Genomic DNA, 18,348 nt, shown 5'->3' on the forward strand with positions numbered 1-18,348 from the left:
CAGAAGAGGGGCTGGGAGGTGGGCTGGGCAGGCAGCAAAGGGGATGGGAGGGGTGCTGGTTGGACAGGGTCAGGGCAAGAGGAGGGGAATAAAGGTTTTCTCTTCTCCAAAACCAGGCTGCAGCGTCACTGCCTGGGATGGAAAGACCCTCAGGGTCATCCATGTCATTTTACACGTGGTCTGAGGGCTTGGGCTCTTCCTAGCCGGGGGCTTCCATGTCTGCGCCTGGCCAAGGTCTCGTCTCCAAAAGTGCTACTCCTGCCTCAGCGCTGTCCTCAAATCCAGGCCTGGCTCTGGGAGCTGCGCTGCCTCGGTGTGCGTGCAGGATCCCTAACCGTCTCTGCAATGGAAAACACATCTCCAAAGTCAAAACGGGGAGGGAGGTGGGGGCACATAAACGCGTTATAGAGAGTCTGGGCACTCTCATCTCATAGTAGAAAAACCGAGGCCGGGAGACTCCCCTGACTTGCAGGCACCCCCCGCCGGTTCATGGAGGATCCCAGACTAGAACCCAGGACCACACGCCCCTGCTTCTGGGCTCAGCAGAAGAGCCTGAGCGCCACAGGCCGAGTTTGAACTCAGATCAGAAAGCAAAAGGGAGCCGCGGCGGTTTCTGACCAGAGAGGCCAGAGGATGGTGAGGCTTGCAAAGCGAAATCAGAGGGAGTGTGAAGCGACCAGTGCAGAAGCCCACAATGGTTGCAGAGGCAGCGGTCCGCGGGAGGGCCCTGGCACCGGGCGGAAGGGAGGGGGTCTCCTCCTAGCACTGACCTCCTCTGTGCTCTGCAGGAGCCGAAGCAGCCCTCGGCCCTCGGGGCTAGTGGCACCCAGGATGCTTCCGAAAGCAGGGCCCCGGGAAGTTGCACCGCTGGAGGGAGGCACAGGGACCTTCGCCAGCCCGCCCAGGTGCCCCGCCCCGGGCCGGGAGGGCGCACTGCTGGGCTGCGGCCACGAGGTGGCGCCGCGCGCCGAGGAAGCGCGGCGGCCGCTCCCGGGCCGCCCCAGCCGCGGTTCGGCCGCCTCCTCCGAGGAAACAATGCGGCGCTTCCAGGTGTAGCGCGGCGCGGGCCGGACGCCGGACACCGAGCGCGGGCAGCCGAGCGAGCGAGCGGGCAGCAGGGCGGGCGCAGGGCGCCCCCGCCGGGAACCATGAAGGCGGCGCGGCGCCGGGCCAGGGAGCGGCGCGGCCCGGAGGCGCGGGGAGCCGGGGCGCGGGCCCGGGACCGCCTGTAGCCGGCACCGAGGGCGCGGGCCCGGGGATGAGGGCGCCCGCGGCGGGGAGCCCGTCTGCGCGCCGCGGCGCCGTCCCGCCCAGCGAGCGAGCCGGAGTAGGCAGACGCGCGGCCGGCGGTCTGGGGGCGCGCCGCCTCTCGGCCCCCAAAATGTGAAGCGGGAGGGCGGAGACGCAGAGACGGCCCGGCCGGGCGCCCTCGCCGCCCTCCGGCAGCCGCGCCGCGCCCTTCGCCTGCCTGCCGAAGCCGAGCCGATCCCGCGGGCCGCGGCCCGAGCAGAGAAGCCCCGCGCCCCCGCGCCCCCGCGCCCCCCGCCTCGCTCGGACCCGGTTCGGCCCGCGGCGGAGCAGGGCCCGGGACGGTGCGTCTGGCCTCGCCCGCGGCTCGTCGCCCAGACAAGTTTGAACAATGATCACAGTGAACCCCGATGGGAAGATAATGGTCAGAAGATGCCTGGTCACCCTGAGACCCTTTCGGTAAAGTTCTCTCCCGGTTGGCTCGGGGAGGTCTCTTTCTCCGAGGGGGCGCACGTAGGGGTGGGCGAGGTCGGTCTTCGCGAGGGCGTCTGTCCGGGTAGCAGAGGGGGCAGTTCGTGCTTCACCCCTTGGTCAGGGCCAGTGGGGTTGGGGAAAGGGCTGGGGCTGGGGTTCGGGTTCAGGTGGGGAGGGTGTGTAATTCTGGGACGTGTCTCGAGTTGGTGTAGGTTGGAGAGGACTCGGGGTGCGACGGTGGGAACGGGGACAGAGAGCGCTCAGGTTGTGGTCCTGGGCCCGGGAAGTTGCCCCAGCCAGGGCGCTCCTTCCCTGACCCTCGGGGTCTTTCCCCACCTCGCGGACCACCCCACCCCAGCGGCGAAGTTAGGGCGCGTGCCGGGCTGCACCCCCACCCCGCGGGCCGTCGAGCCATCGGTCGGCCAGCCCGCTCCCTCCGCCTGTGCCGCCCCCTTTTCCCCCGCCTTTGGCGCGCACTCCCCTTCTCGTGGCGGGGTGCGGGCTTGCCTTCAACGGGAGGGACCCTGAGATTGGGGCAAGGACACCCTCTGCTGGGGATCTGGCTTCCGATCGCGGGCAGTGGAGAGGCGGGGGCAGCGGCGGCGCTGCGGGGGGCGGAAGGGCGCGTGAGCCGGGACCACGGCGGGAGCGTGGAGGCAGGATGGAGGCGAAGACCGATCCCCCCCCGCGCGGCCAGGCCAGGCAGGGCTGTGGCCGTGCGGGGCTGACCGGGCTCTGCTGGTCCCACCCCAGGGGCCTCCAGAGCCCGGTGGTTCCAGGGCAGCTCCCTCCCTCCCAAGAGCCCGCGGAGCCCAGCCTGCAGTCGGGGCTGGGGAGGGGGCGCTAGGCGATGGGTGCCCAGCGGGGTCAGAGTGCCATCTCGCCCGGGGCTGGGCGGAGCAGGGCGCGGGGCCTCGGTGGGGGCCGCACTGTGGACCCGGCCACAGGTGGGGTCCGGGCTCGGGACGGAGCCCACGAGGGCAGGAACTGGTCAGGCGAGACTACCGAGGCTTGGGCTGTGGGAGAAGCCACCTTTGAGCCCTTTCCCTCTAGCCCTACGGCCAGAGCCCTTGCCCCTCCCAGGCCCCCGCTGGACTCCTTCTGGGCTCCGACGGGGGCGGGAGACCATGGCTCACATGGCTTTGGTCTCCGGATGGGCCGGGCCTGTTGTGAGGACTTGAGGAGACAGCTGCCAGGACGGCAGAGGTCATGCTGGGCCATCGCTGCCCAGAGGATGCAGGAGGATCGCAGAGCTGGGGGTCCCGAGGGTAGGGCCTTTGGCAGGTGATTGGGGGCTGTCAGGAGCCCTTGACATAAAGTTCCCATGGGAAGCAGGGCGGGAAGTGGGCATCTCTGGAAAGGACCTTGCTCCTCCAGGGAAATCCTTGAATCCCTGGCCTGACCCGGACTGTTGGAAGAGTCCTTGCCCCATCTTTCCCACCCAGTGTCGGCCCAGCCCTCTAAGGCCGCGGGAAGCCCAGCCGCTGACCCCAGCTTTGTCTGGACATTTCCAGGCGCAATCGAAGGCAGCGGGATGCCGGCACCACGGACAGCGCTGGCTCCCCTGCATGGCTTCCCTCTGGGGTCCTGCCAGTGGCTCTTAGCTGATGGCAGGATTCTGAGGTGGGATAGCATAGGTTCCCTCCCCCCAAGTTATGTAACCTCAGGGTCTCCGTAGGCTGCCCAGAGACCCACAGCCACCAGTGGAGTTTTCATATCCCGTTCAGGTGGGCGGAGGTGGCCTCCAACCACATCACCGCTGTTTGTTAATCCTCAAGGTCCCTATTCCCTCTGGTTCCCAGAACCTCTGGCAGGGATCTTATTCTGTAGCTGCTCCTGGAACATTGCTTGAACGATGCATGGGTGGATGAAACCATTTTAACTCGGGTCTACTGTAAATGGCCATAGGATTGGGGTCTGGCAGAGAGAGATGCAGTTGAGGTGTGTTGGGGGCTTCAGGTTCTGGGCTAAAGGTTTAGATGCTTTTCTCATAGCAGCTCTTTGGACCCTGGCAGCCCAGATCCCCAGCTCTAAGTACAGCCCCATAGCTGGGAAGGGGGTGGGGGAGTGAGGGACAAGAAAGTTGAGGGGTTCGTCCTTGTCCTCAGGCTGGGAGGACAAGCAGCTGATTCCCCCAGGATCTTCCTGTGTGTGCAACCCCCCTCCTCCTGCACTGTCCCTCTGGCTGCTGTCCTGAGACCAGCCTGACTTCATCTTAGGAATCCCAGGGCCTGAGCCCACCCCTGGGCTTGGTGGAATTCAGTGAGGGGTCCTTCGGTGCCATCTCTCCTGTCCTCCCTGTCATCTCCTGGGGGAAGCTCCCAGTGCCCTCACTGCTTCTCGGTTCTGCCCCCTCTCTGATTTAATTTTTAGCAGCTTCCTTTAAATGTGGGTTGGAAATTTTGTTGTGCTTTTATTTTCTTCCGCAATTATGTATTTTCTTTAATGGACCAAATTTTAATTAAATACTGCTCTGCCAGTTTCAAATAATGAAGATTAAAATGCATAAAATAAGTCTTGCATAGAGATACAAACAAATGTGGTGTTTGAGGATTGGGGGTGGAGGTGAGAGGTCTGGAATTCTCTGGCATGACATGTGGGGCTCCCTGTGGTGAGCCTGGCGCCACAGGAGATGGGGTTCCGTTCCTCACCCTGACCGGAGCGGGGAGTTCCCCTTTCAGCTCTGCCAGTTCATCTAGTCCTCTGATAGATTCAAGATCCCAGAACAGCCGCCACCTCTGGCTGTGCTGGTGAGCTCAGTTCTCCTGTGTGGGGCCCAGGATCAAGTGTGGAAGCAGCAGGAGCCTGGGGCTGGACTTAAGAGTGGGTTCTCTGCTGACTCCTGGTGCAGGCTGACAACCTACTGTGTGCTTGCCTGTGAAGATTTGGGTTAGGGAGAATCTGAGCACAGAAGGTGGCCATGTGGCCCTGCCCTTCTAGATCTCACCATCTAGTAGTGATAAGGGGCACATGCCACCCCCCTTGAACATGATAAGGAGGTGTTCAAGTAAGTTCATGACTGATTGCTGTGGCGAGGCCTGTGTACACAAGTGCAGAGCGGGGCCCAGGTGATTGATGGGATCCAGGTGGGTTTCACCTGCACCAATTACCTGCCCTCTGGCTAGCATCAGGTCCTGCTGTTTCCCTCTATGCCAACGGCTCTCAAACTTTAGCATTTTTCAGAATTATCTGGAGAGCTCGTTAAAACATATTGCTTGCCTCAGCTCCAGAGTATCTGATTCCATCAGGGGTTGGGGCCCCAAAATTTACATTTCTTTTTTTTTTTGGTGAGGAAGATCAGCCCTGAGCTAACATCTATGCCAATTCTCCTCTTTTTGCTGAGGAAGACTGGCCCTGAGCTAACATCCATCACCAATCCTCCTCCTTTTTTTTCCCCAAAGCCCCAGCAGATAGTTGTATGTCATAGTTGTACATTTTTCTAGTTGCTGTATGTGGGATGTGGCCTCAGCATGGCCCGAGAAGCGGTTCGTTGGTGTGCGCCCGGGATCCGAACCTGGGCCGCCAGTAGCGGAGCTCAGGCACTTAACCGCTAAGCCACGGGGCCGGCCCAAAATTTGCATTTCTAACAATTCTAAGTTGATGCTGCTGCTGGTGGTCTGGGGACCAGCTTTGAGGACCACAGCTGTAAATGAGCCAGCCTCTACCTGGAGGCTGGAACTTGCTCACCCTTACACCTAAGCGTGTATCGTCGGCCCTCAGGGTTTTAGTGTGTGGCTCGTGGCCAGTTCCTGGTAGGCGAGTTCTCTTTATCCTGTGGTGATGGGAGACCTCCTGGCCAGGAGCTCAGCCCCCTGATCCTGCATCTTCCATCCATCCCTCCCTTCCTCACTCATTCATTCATACGGAGCCCTTACTGGCTAGGGCACGCGAGCTGACTGCCCCGACCGCCCTCTTGCTCTCCACAGGCTTTTTGTCCTGGGCATCGGCTTCTTCTCGCTCTGCTTCCTGATGACGTCTCTGGGAGGCCAGTTCTCGGCCAGGCGCCCGGGGGACTCCCCCTTCACCATCCGCACAGAAGGTATCTTGGTGGGGAAAGGGGGGCGAGGAACATGTGCAGGTGTCTGGGGGTGAGGAGAAGGAGGACTTTGAGCCTAGCACTCCAAGGCGCTTTCTGGGGCCCTGTCCCAGGCATCTGCCCACCTGGTCGGTGGATGTGTGAGTGGAGAGGGGCCTTGGCTTGGGCTTCGTGACCTTGCACGCTGCTCAGCTTCGGTCCCAGCTGTGGTCATCAGGCTTCCTCTGGTCTGGACTCTCAGGCCAGGGAAGGGCCTCTGAGCCAGGGTCTCACAGGCACCAGAAGAGGCTGCCTCTGTTGCTTCTTTAGTGTGTGTGTGTGGGTCTCTGAATATGATGCTTATCTCTCTCTTTTTTTTTTTTGTGAGGAAGATTGGCCCTGTGCTAACATCTGCCAATCCTCCTCTTTTTTTGCTGAGGAAGACTGGCCCTGGGCTAACATCCGTGCCCATCTTCCTCCACTTTATATGGGACACCGCCACAGTGCGGCTTGCCACACTGTGCATCGGTGTGCTCCCGGGATCCAAACTGGCGAACCCTGGGCTGCCACAGCGGAGCACGCGCACCCAACTGCTTACGCCACTGGGCTGGCCCCACCCGACACCTGTCTCTTTGAGACACATATTCTATGCCTTTGGCCCAGGCTGCGGCTACAGCGGGGGCAGAGGGCAGGCCTGGCCATGGACTTTCATGTCTTATTTCTGAGCTCATAGGACACAGTCCAGACCTTCATTGCTCCTTTCCCACATGGTACTTGCAAGGCAGGGAAATGGAGGTTCAGAGCACGGCTTTGGGGACCAGATGGACCTGGTTTGTTCTCTGGTTCATCATCAACCAGCTGTGTGCCGTTGGCCAGGTCACTGGACTCACCCACAGGGAAGGAAAGTAATGACGTCTTCACGGGTGGAGTTGAGTGAGCTCTTAGGGCAGGAAGGTGTGACAGGGTGATGACCTGGGAGACTCCTCCTGACCCTGGGTCCTGCTCCCCTCTCGCCTACTCAAGGAGGGCTGGAGAACAGTACAGAGGCCAGCTCGGTGTGTCATGGGGCTCTTCTGGTCAACGGTAGGAAGCAGGAACATGGTGGGGAAACTGAGGCAAGTGGGGTTTCTGTAACTGTTCAGGGGGCTGGCTCTGTGGGTCTGCCCCCACCCCTCTGGGGAAGTCGCTCTTTGAAGCCCACCTTCTCGAACGCTCCGCTGTTCCCAATGACGAATATACCCTCAATAGAATGGGTTGTAACCTAGGGCGGGTGCTCTGAGGGGCACTCGTTATGCCATCTGGTGTCTCATCATTAGATTCTTTCTTTTGGTTTAACATGCACTTCTTTAAACTTGCAAAAGCTCCTGGCAGGAATTTCACATTTATTAGTCATTCAAGCCTGAATGTAAATTAATTTATCCCATCTCTGACTTGCAGAGATTCCTCAGTCTCTCTGAGCTTCCATTTTCTCCTCTAATAACTAGGTATAATAATACCTACTTTCCCAGGATTATCATGAGGAGGTAAAAAAATAACATATATGAAGGGTCTTGAGCAGCATCTGGCAAATAGTACAAGCTCCATAAATATTTACTGGGTGGTTGAGTCTGAAATGGGGGCACTGCAGAAAAGGATGTTTAGGGAAGAGGACCAGGGAGGTGCGGGGTTTCTATGCAGGAGACGCCTGAGGATTGAGGCTGGAGGAGGGTGGGGCAGTTGTGAAAGTGCGCTTGAGGGGGAACTTGGGGAGGGACACTGGAGGTCACGGGTGGGAGGATGGATGGTGAGGGAGGTGGAGCGTGGGGAGGTGGGGTGTGGGGAGCAATGCTCAAGCTACCTGGGTGCCACCCCTAGAAAGGGGGTGTGTCTGTCTGGGTGGGCTGCCACAAGGGACTTGAAGAAGATGGACCTCCAGAAAGCTCCAGGATCTGAGAGATGGGAAGCAGGGGCTGAGGGAGGAGAGGTATATGGCTGGGCTCTGGTTCTTCTGCTCATCTCCCTGAGGCAGTTGGGGTGCTGTCCTGGAAGGGGGTGGGCCCAGTGGCCCAGAGCCCTGTGGAGCCCTGCCCCGCTCTGCACTGTGTAGTTTTGCCTGGTAGAGGGGATAGGGGGTCCAACTCCAACCTAGATCTTGTGTATTAGTGGGGCGCAGAGCCATAGAGCGGGGAAGACTTCTCCAAGGTCATGCAGTTAGACTAGAGGCATCTGTGTGTCTGTGTGTGTGTGTGTGTGCGCGCATGTGCTTGGATGTTGTAGCATAATATTCACGGACTGAACACATCCATGCGGCCTGTAACCCAGATCAAGAAACAGCATGATCAACCCCCAGAAGTGCCCCCATGCAAGCCCCCAGTCACTTCTTCCCCAGGGACATCAGGACCCTGACTTCTAATAGCACAGAGGAGTTTTGCCTGTTTTTTGGACTTCATGAGAATGGGCTCGTATAGCAGGTGTTCTTCGTGTGTGCCTTTCTCTCAATACGACATTTGTGAGATTCTTCCGTCTCGTGTGTGTGGTCATAGATATTTGTTTCCACCGCTGTGTGGCATTCCTTTGTGTGACGGCGCCACACGTTTATCCTGTCCCGTTGGCGGACATTTGGTTGTTTCCACTTTGGGGCTTTTGTGCACAGTGCTGCTGTGAACCTTCTAGGACTTGTCTTTGGTGGACACATGTAGGCAGTTCTGTTGGGTATGCCTCAGAGTGGAGTTGCCGGGTCTCCTATGTGTTGTGACATTAGCTCTCAGACCAAGTTTATCTGAGCCCAAGTCTTCACGTGTGCCGGGCTCCTGGGCTGTAAGCTGAGGGCCTGGAGTACGGATTGAAGGCCTGGAGGAGGGGGTGAGGAGGGAGGCCTCTGAGAACCCCGGAGGGGCTCTGCTCAGGTTCACATCCCACTTCTCGTCTTCCCCTTGATTTCTTTCATGCCTTTGGATTAAGTTGGTTTGCTTGGAGAGACCCAAAGCAGGGAACCCGGGGAATATCAGAGAAATATTTGGAAGAGCCCCAAGTTTACATGGTGGGTTTAAAATCCTGATCCTGCGGGAGATGCCCGCCTTAAACGACACCCCGACACCGTGCCTTGGGGAGCCCTGCAGAAAACCTAGGAGGTGCCAGCTTTTCTACACAGGAGCCGCTGGAGGGAAAGATTGAGGTTGGAAAGGGGGGCAGTTGTGAAGGGGTCTGGGGAGGGGCGCTGGAGGTCACGGGTAATAGTGTTTATTCCTGGGGTCTGTGCAGCCCCAGGGCAGAGTCAGGAGAAGGAAACCTACTAAGGCACCACCATTTAGGAAAAAAAATCCTTGCATTGCTCAACAAAGCAACGTGAACACAAATGGGAAAAACTATCTCTCCCCACGTTGCGTGTCAGGCCTGTGAGGGAAGTGGGTTCCCAAGAGGACGTGGCCGGGGAAGGGCAGGGAGGAGAAAGGTTTCTTTTTTTTTTTTGGTGAGGAAGATCAGCCGTGAGCTAACATCCACGCCAATCCTCCTCTTTTTGCTGAGGAAGACTGGCCCTGGGCTAACATCTGTGCCCATCTTCCTCCACTTTATATGGGACGCCGCCACAGCATGGCCTGATAAGCTGTGCCTCAGTGCGCCCCTGGGATCTGAACCCGGGCCACCAGCAGCGGAGCGTGCGCACTTAACCGCTACGCCACGGGGCCAGCCCCAGGAGAAGGGTTTCTTTTTTTTTTTTTTTTTTTTTTTTTAATAGACATAAAGGTAGGTGTTTAATATTATGGAAACACAGATGAAAAAGCAATTAAGTCAGTTTGGTGGGAACAGGGGAAAATAGACATTACGTATGTAACGGGAAGGGAGGGAAGAGAGATATTGATGCTTAACTCATAATCTCCAATCTCAGCTGAGCCCTCACCATCTCCTGATGATCCTTCTATGTGTCACTTCCATTTTTCCATTCTTCACAGCTACTATTTCAAATCTCCTCCATTCCTCTCACATCTCCTATCCAATCCCCTACAGCCCTACCCTCATCAGCTGTTCTTGCCGCCTTCTGCAGAGCAGAGAGAGAAGCACCAGCCTCTGGTCCACTCATCCCACAGCTGGGCCTGCTGCCCCTCCCCCTTCCATCTATGAGGAGGCCAAGGCTGATGTCTCCACTAAGATTCTACAGCCCCTCTGTTCTCCCTTCTCAGGAACCCCTGCTCTCCAGTCTCTCCCAACCTCTGCCTCACTCACATGCTGGTGATTTCTTTTTTTTTTTTTTTTTTTTTTTTAAATTTTTTGTTTATTGCAGTAACATTGGTTTATAACATTGTAAAAATTTCAGGTGTACATCATTGTACTTCTATTTCTGCATAGATTACATCATGTTCACCACCAAAATACTAATTACAACCCATCACCACACACATGTACCCAATTATCCCTTTCACCCTCCTCCCTCCCCTTCCCCTCTGGTAACCACCAATCCAATCTCTGTCCCTATGTGTTTGTTTATTGTTGTTATTATCTACTACTTAATGAAGGAAATCATACGGTATTTGACCTTCTCCCTCTGACTTATTTCACTTTGCATCATGCCCTCAATGTCCATCCATGTTATCACAAATGGCTGGATTTCATCGTTTCTTATGGCTGAGTAGTATTCCATTGTGTATATATACCACAGCTTTTTTATCCATTCGTCCCTTGATGGGCACTTAGGTTGCTTCCAAGTCTTGGCTATCGTGAATAAGGCTGCAATGAACACAGGGGTGCATGTACCTTTGCAAATTGGTGTTTTCAAGTTCTTTGGATAAATACCCAACAGTGGAATAGCTGGATCATATGGTAGTTCTATCGTTGATTTTTTGAGGAATCTCCATACTGTTTTCCATAGTGGCTGCACCAGTTTGCACTCCCACCAGCAGTGTATGAGAGTTCCCTAGGAGAAGGGTTTCTAAAGGGACAGGACAGCCTGACATAGCCTCTTATGGTCTGTGGTCTCGCTGGGGAGGCTCCGAGTTCCCCCTGGGCTGGTTTATATGTTGTGATAAAGTCCTCTACTATGGGGATAAAAATGTGACCGACATCTCGTTCTATATTCTGCACATTCGTCTTAAGATTCAGGGTAGAAGGAGGCTGACGGAAGAATCATAACTTGGAGGAGGTCTAACCTAATTCCCTTCTGCTGTCACTGGGCCTGGCTTAGGCTTTGGTGAGGGTTTTTTGCACGCTCCCTCACCAGGCAACCATCCTCCCTTCCCAGCCCAGTCCCTCCTCCTTCCCTCCTGCCTCTGCCGCCCTTACTTGTCCTGGGAGGAACTTGTTTAACCTCCTAACGACAGGGGACATGAAGTGTGGCTGAGACCTCCTTCCCAATGTTGCTGCAGGTTCCCCAGAGCACGTGTGGCAGTTCCCGGCTTTCTGTCTTGTCTTGAGGAGGTAGAGGTTGGAGGCCATCCCTGGGGACAGGTCTGTAGGCTAGAGGTCCTCGGTTCCGCTGCATGTGTCTGCTCTGAGGTTCCCCCACGGCCTGGCCCTGGCAGACCTACTGGCCCCTGGCCAGGCTTTGAACCTGGGGAATACCAGAGAAATATTTCCTTGCTCTATGGCTGTCTCTGGCCCTGGACCTTGATGCTCAGGGACTCTGGGCCTCTTCCTCTCAGAGGCTGGCGATGGACGGATGGGCCAGGGCTCAGGGCCTGCCCTTTTCTCCTCTGCTGCCCTGAGCCCAGAGCTCCAACGGCCTCAGCTGGTTTCTGCAGTGGCCGTATGCAAAGAGACAAATGTGCACATCGCTCCAGCTGTGCAAACACCAAGTCACAGCCCCCATCTGAAGTGCCACGGAGGTCTCTTATCTGGCAAGGTGGGGGCTTGTTCAGTTTCCAGGAACCAGCGGTAAAGGGTCGGGGGAGTGGGGACAAGAAGCAGTCAAGGGAGGACAGGAGAGGCAGAGAGAAACAGAGAGCGCATCTGGGGAGGGGCCGGTGCCTCCTGGGTGGTAAAGCACCCCCGTCTGTAAAGGTGAGGAGCCGTCTGTATCTCTCGGCATCCTAGCTTTCCTTATTTATATGGAAATGTGGAGGGAACATGTGTGAGTTCTCAGATTGTTGCTGGGGCCTCGTATTGAATACATTTCAATTTAGCCGACACCAAGAGCAGTGAGGTGACTCAGGGAAAGCCATGTCAGGAGCCTGCACTGCTGACAGTCCTGGGGTCAATAGTGGCATCCAAGAGCATGTCACGTGGGGAGGGCCAGCTGGACTGGCTGTGCAAGGCCTGCTTCCCTCCCAGGGACCCACCCCCTGCCTTGTCCTGGGCAGAAAGTGTGCTTGGTGCCCCAGGAGGGCCCCGAGAAGCGGTGAGGTCTGTCTCCTGGGGTCTCAGGAGCTTCCAGAGTCCTGCGCCATCTGCAGATGATGGGAGCTGCCCCTGAGCCCCAGGTGCTGGGGGCGTGTCTTATGGTCTTGGTCCAGTCTGATGGAGGTGGCCTTACAGACCATCTGAGAGGGAGGATCTGTCTCCTTAGCCACATCCATGAGCCCTCAGTCTTCTGGGCTCACTCCTTCTGTTGACATTTTTTAAGAAATGGCTTAATGCCTCCTATGAAGGGCAATCCGGAACCCCCAGATCTCTCCCAGGACTGTCAGGGGCTCATGTTTCCCCGGTCTCCTGCTTCTGTTGAATCTTCCTGTTCAGCGTCTCCCCTCCTGCCTCCTCTGTGTCCCCCACATTGACCTAGTGGAGAGGGTACCCTTTTCCCCCTAAGCCCCTTGCACAGAGATGGGGGGCTCAGACCACTCCTCGGCACAGCAAGCAGATGACAATTCCCTCCTGCATCCCTGCCTTTCAGAGCCCCCTTTCATCCCTGCAGCGGGAGGTTCCCCCATCCTGCTTAGCCCCTCTGGCCACCCATGCCACGGTGTCCCTGTGCCTTTTTCTCTCTCCTTGTCTCCTAGGCTGAGCGGGAACACTCCAGTCTTCCTACCTGACTGTGCAGAGTCCTTTAGCTGTCTCTTCGTCTTGAAGCTCTGGGCACCTAGGCTCCGCTCTGGCCCACCAGGGAGTTAGCAAAACAAAACAGAGCTGTCCCCAAGGGGACTCTGCCAGCTTTTATAGGAGCCATTCTCTCCTTTCCCATTACCCTAATCTCTAGAGGCAAGCAGGGAAGAGCCGACACAGGAGTCCCAGCCTGCAGAACCTCAGGGTTCACTAAGTCCAACCCCCTCATTTTACAGGAGGGAAAACTGAGGCCCAGAGAAGGGAAGTGACATGCTCCCCCATCCAGTTGGTGGCAGAACAGGCCTAGAGTCCAGGCTTTCTGACTTCCACTCGGCCTGTTCCAAGCCACTTTGCTGTCCCAGCCTCTGTGCAGCTCTGCCTGGCTCTTGGGGCCGCCGCAGCTGTAGGCCAGATCTTGCAGCTGTTGGCCCTGTCAGTTATTTTGCAGCCAGCGCAATGGGGCTGGGGGTGCGGGTAGGGGCGCCTGTGTCAGTGAGCTCCTGAGGAGGGGCGCAGGCAGTGAGGAGGGGCAAAGGAAGCTTGGGATGAGCCCAGAGAGAGGGGCAGCAGTGTGACAGGACAGAGTGCCAGCCTGAGGCATGCCGGGGAACACAGTGTCACCCCCGAAGCAGTGATGTGGGCTCAGCATCGCTGAGGTGCTGCCTCCGCAGGTTTGAGCTGCTGCTCAGGCTCTGTGGTCCAGCCAGGCCTAAGTGGTCCGGCCAGGGCATGGCTGGGAGCCTCGGTTAACAGGCTCTGACTTTAGAGTACCCTCAGCCGTGGTCTCGCTCTCCTTTTTTCATCCCACTCCTTTGGGGAAGGGGCCACCCCTGCCTGAGCTATGAGCAATGGCTCACCAGGGCTGCCCGGTGAGGCCAGGCAGGCCGTGCACTACACAACTCCAGGATGCCCATCTGGCGGCCCACACCCCGGGCGGTGCCCTTGGAGTTGTGCAAAACAGCGGCCAGGTCACATCACCTGATGTTCTCCTATTTTTCGAGCTGAAATGATGGGAACCTCCCTCTTTTACCCTGTGCTCCAAGCACTGGTTGAAAGCTAGGTATTGCATTTGGACGACAGGCTGGGCTGGGGGTCTCGGGGATGAACGGGATTTGAAAGACTCAACCGTTCCCTAACTCTGGAGCCGAAAGAGAGAGGGAGCTGTTTGTATCTCGCTTGCTTCATTGATTAACTGATTGGGTTAGTGCGTGAGTGGAGAGGGGCAGAGTGGCAGGAGAGACCCACGCTTGCTTCATTTACAACTATGGTGAAATTTCCCTATCCCAACTGATTTTTTAAAAATCCACCCTGTTTTCCAAGAGGGTAGGTGGGAAGACCATCAGCTGTTTCAGCTGCTGAGGAGGGAAGCGATGGAGACAGTGTTGCCTCCCTTCCTTCCTTTAGATGACCCCCTCTTCCTTTGCTGTCCCCCCCCCGCCCCCATCCCCATTCATGCTCCTTCCCTTCTCTGGAGCTAGGGGCCCCACTCTTCACGGAGCTGTGGCTCCTCCCTATGGCGGATGCGATGCCCAGCTGGCCCTCCCTGGCTCCCCGCGGCCTCCTTCTGACTACAGGCGGCTCAGCTGGCGGGGGACCCCAGCGGAGAGGTGCCTTAGTCAGTGTGAGGAAGCGGCGGCAGCCACTGGACTGGGCCCAGAGCCAGGGGAGACGGGGGACAAGCAAAGCAGAAATGTGATGTGCAGCCCCAGTGACGTGGAGCCTGTCTCGGCTCCCCCTCCTCGGCCCAGTTCCCAGCTTGGAGCAGAGGAGAACAGCCCCCTCCTGCCTCCCCTCACTTCTCCCCATCTCTGCCTCTTGTTCCCAGTGGCCTGCCATGCTCTCTCCCGCCCCGCTCCTGGCATGTGACATTGGGCTGCAGACCAGGCTGGAATTGTTGCCTTGAGCTGGGGACCCTGAGGCTGAGAGTGTTAGTTACCATGACTCTCCCTTGGCCAGACGTGGGCTGGTGGCAGAGGCAGGCGAGAGCCCCAGTGTCCGCCTCCCAGGCCTCTGAGCCAGCTGGGCCCTGGCCCTTTCTCTCCTGAGAAGCAGATGCTGTGGGTGCTCACACCCCTCGGCCCTCATCATCCCCATGCACACGTGTGGACTTGCAGCTGCTGGCGCCTGTGGTTCTTTGCCTGGGGGCTTCCTATAGCCACCAGATCTGGCTCTGCCAGCCCAGGCAGGTGGAAAGTACCAGAATATGGCTGTTCCTGGGAGCAACTCTCAAGCAGTGACTGGTGGGGGAGGGTTCCTGTCTCTAGCTGGGTCTCCCCCAGCTCTCTCGCCCCCCCCGAGGTAGAACTCTGAGGGGGGTTCTACACCTGCTGGTTTCCCCAGCTTGGTGACGTGCCCTCTCTGGGCTGCCTCCCCTTCCATGTGTCACCTCCCCACTCCTCAACTGGAATTTCCTTCGCCTCCCAAATAAACAATTTGCTCTCAACCCTTGTCTCGGGGTCTGCTTCTGGGGAACCCAACCTAAGGTGCCCCCTGTCCCCTCTGGCAGCTTGGGAAGCCCCTAGAAGCACCGGCGTCCCCACTGACTCTGCTCATTTGTTATGAGAGATTCAGAGCCTGGCTCTCGGGGTTTGCAGGGAGCTGGGTTGGGGGTTGCAGTGCCTGGAAGTGAGTACTTCATGGACCATTTGTAGGGGCTGTTTAAACCCTCCACAAAGTTTAATTAAAAAGGAAGGCGAGGACTTGCTCTCCCACACTGGCATGTGCAGCCCTAATGACGGGAATGGTTAGAAAGGAAGTCGTGGCGAGTCCCCGGCTGGGTAACGGGATCTTGGTTGAAGCACCTTATTTTCATTTAATTTTGTTCTTCACAAGGTCTCCCCTTGCCCCTCAGCCCTGGAGGTGATCTTTGGGAACCTGAAGACCAGCTGGAGAGTCAGGACAAGTTCACAGTGGTTTTCTACAGTGGGGTCTGGGGGAGTGGATGGGGAAGGAAGAACAGCAGGACGCTGAGCCCCTCGAATACAGGCTCACGATCTCTCCATGCATCCAAGCCACGTGGGGAATAAGCAAAGTGCGGGTTCCTGGGCCCCCCGCCCTGGAGATGTGAGTCAGCAGAGCTAGACTATGGCCTGGGAATCTGGGTTTTAACAGCCTGGCTGGGAGATTCAGATCCAAGTGTTCTGTCTGGACCTTGATGCTGGGGGGCTTTGAGGTTCCTGTCCCCCTGCCGGGCCTTCCCTGTCATCTCACAGACCTGAGACTACATCTAAAGCTCCATTTTGCAGGCGACAAAACTGAGGCTCAAAGAAGTTAAAAGGTCATCCCAGTGTCACACAGCTGGTAGGGAGTGGGGTCGGCCCAGGGTTCTCTGGATTCCTGCCCAGCAGGGGTTGGGGGTGGCGCGGGGTCACTCTCCTGACCCCTCCTCTTCCTGGGAAGATGGGAGTGGGGCTGCAGTCTGAGCCACCCTGGCCTGGAGACCAGGTGGCCTCAGGTGGCCTCCAGGCTGCTCGGCCCGCCCCTGACTGTGCCCACGCTCTGCCCACAGTGATGAGTGGGCCGGAGTCTCGCGGCGTCCTCCGCAAGATGAGTGACCTGTTGGAGCTGCTGGTGAGGCGCGTGGACGTGCTGGCCAGACGGCAGAACAGCAGCGAGCCGCAGCGGGCTGCTGGCGACGGGCACTGTGCCATGGACAGGTGAGGGGGCACGAGGACACGGGAGGGAGAGAGGGGGAGGGCTGGTACCCCGTGGTGTGCTGGGGGTGAGGGTGCAGCCTCGAAATGCGCTCCCAGAGCACAGCGGGAGGGAGGGCGCTGTTGGTCATTCCCTTTGTGTTAATCTGGAGAGAACTTTAAGAATACAGAAAACCACAGTAATGTGACCCAGAGCTCATTTCTACCACACAGATTCAACAACCGTTAACATTTCGTCACATTGGTAACCCGTCCTTCTTTTTTCCTTTTTAATAAAACATCATAGATGTAAGCTGAAGTGTCCTGTAACTGCTTCCTGGAGGGACAGGTGCCTTCCTGAATTTGGTATAAGGTCTTCCAGTCCATTCTAAATGCTTTTACACATGCATTTTATACACACATACATGCACCCACACGGTAAATGCATAGTGGGTGGTTTTCACAAATCTTACGTAAGCGGCACCCCACGGTGCATATTCTGCACCAGCTTTTTTCACTCAACGTGACGACTTTGAGCTCTGTGCGTGTTGACGGGCGTGTGTGGATGTCCACGTGGGTTGATGGCCACGGTGATCATCTGTCCTCCACCCATGGACCTGGGCCATCTTTGCCAAGAAGCAGTTCCTGGTTTATTCATTCTAAGTTGTTCCTCTACTGAGGCCGGAATTTGCAAGAGTCCCAGGAGTTTGTGCTGCAGTCGCACGTGCATCCTCAGGAGCCTGTGGTTTGTTGGTGTGCAACCAAATCGTGTGTCTTGGGTGTGAGAGTGGTCTCCGGAACCCCGGAGAACAAGGGAGTGTCAGGGCCGTCCCGACTGAGCCCTGGTCCCCAGGCGCGGATGTGGAGGGTGGGGGCTTGGACCCACCCACGCCAGGGAGGCGGGCTCCACCTGGCCCTTCAGATCTCGGGCTTCTATATGCAATGGGTTTGCTCAGTGTGTTCTAACTGCTAAAAAGGTAGTTTGAAACCCACACTTTTGCCCAATTTGGGAAAAGCTATACCTCGGCCAATGTAATTTGCTAAAAGTGTTCTACTGCTAAAAAATATGTTTGGAATCCACACTTTTAGACAATTTTCAGAAAAGCTATACCTCAGCCAATGTGTGTGATGTGCAAGCTAAAGTTTCATGCATTTCTGTGGTTTGGAGTTGGGCAAAATCAGAGAAAGTGACGGTATCGAGTCCTCGTCACTGTTGCGGGGCCCTGGCCGGCCTGAGGAGGGTGGTGTCTGAGGGACCCCTGCTAAGTAGGGCCTAAAACACGGCCCGTCCCTTTGGACTGGGGTGGGATCCTTTGCCCTGTAGGCTGCCTGTCCTGGGCGGCCGGCCGTGGGGCCACCTCAAGCTGGCCTCGCTGATTGAATGTCCTGGATGCCCAGTCGGGTCAGCCTATGTCGGCATCACTGTCCTCATAATCAGTGACATTTACTGAAAGCTCACCAAGTGCCTGGCATCGTCCTCGTTGCATTACCTCCATGATCTCGTCAGTCCAACCCCACAACCTTTAATCTCCGATGCATAGAGGAGGAAACCAAAGCACAGAGAAGTTCAGGAACTCGCTCAAAGTTGCACAGCTGCTAAGGGGCTGGGCCTGGCTCTGGGCCCAGGCCAGCTGGCTGCAGAGCCCACCTTTCTAACCTCTGTGCTCTTGATGGCTGCTTGTTGAACATGTGGCTACACGTGGGTTAGTTTTTTCTCTTTGCAAGACCTTTCGTATCAATTAATTCACAACTCAGAAAAAAAATCCTTTGTTAGACCTTTGCTGGGGTTTTTTTGGTTTGGAAAATGTAGGTGCTGGAATAACAGTGCTGGAGCCTGGGATTCAATGCCGTAGTGGCTGTGAAGGGCCCTCCACTGTGCTTGGCTCCTCGTGGAGCTCTTCATGGGCAGGAAGTCGGGCCTCCCGGGTGGGCTGCGTGGCCATGTGCTGGGTGCCCGGTGCTGACAGAATAAACTAAAGAGATCTGCTCCTGAGATGCGTATTGGACTTACTAGGTGCCAGGCAGGGCTAC

At 57.1% G+C, this 18,348-nt stretch overlaps 1 protein-coding gene across 3 annotated transcripts in view; it reads left to right on the plus strand.

Annotated features, from left to right (window-relative positions):
• The first annotated feature begins 1,128 nt into the window (after positions 1-1,128).
• The window catches only part of MGAT5B (alpha-1,6-mannosylglycoprotein 6-beta-N-acetylglucosaminyltransferase B), a 78,980-nt gene continuing 61,760 nt past the window's right edge, over positions 1,129-18,348 (plus strand). For 2 of the 3 annotated variants that reach the window (XM_087441673.1, XM_087441675.1), the window contains exons 1-3: positions 1,129-1,707; positions 5,649-5,761; positions 16,194-16,341. In XM_087441673.1, coding sequence (XP_087297799.1) covers positions 1,640-1,707; positions 5,649-5,761; positions 16,194-16,341 — 329 coding nt within the window. In that variant the 5' untranslated portion in view covers positions 1,129-1,639. Of the gene's footprint in view, positions 1,708-5,648; positions 5,762-15,930; positions 15,986-16,193; positions 16,342-18,348 lie in introns of those variants that run through there. The other variant, XM_087441676.1, reaches the window with a different exon arrangement.

Source organism: Ceratotherium simum, chromosome 16 (assembly GCF_057802395.1).
Source record: "Ceratotherium simum simum isolate JZ-2026a chromosome 16, ASM5780239v1, whole genome shotgun sequence".
In the NCBI taxonomy this organism is placed as follows: domain Eukaryota; kingdom Metazoa; phylum Chordata; class Mammalia; order Perissodactyla; family Rhinocerotidae; genus Ceratotherium; species Ceratotherium simum.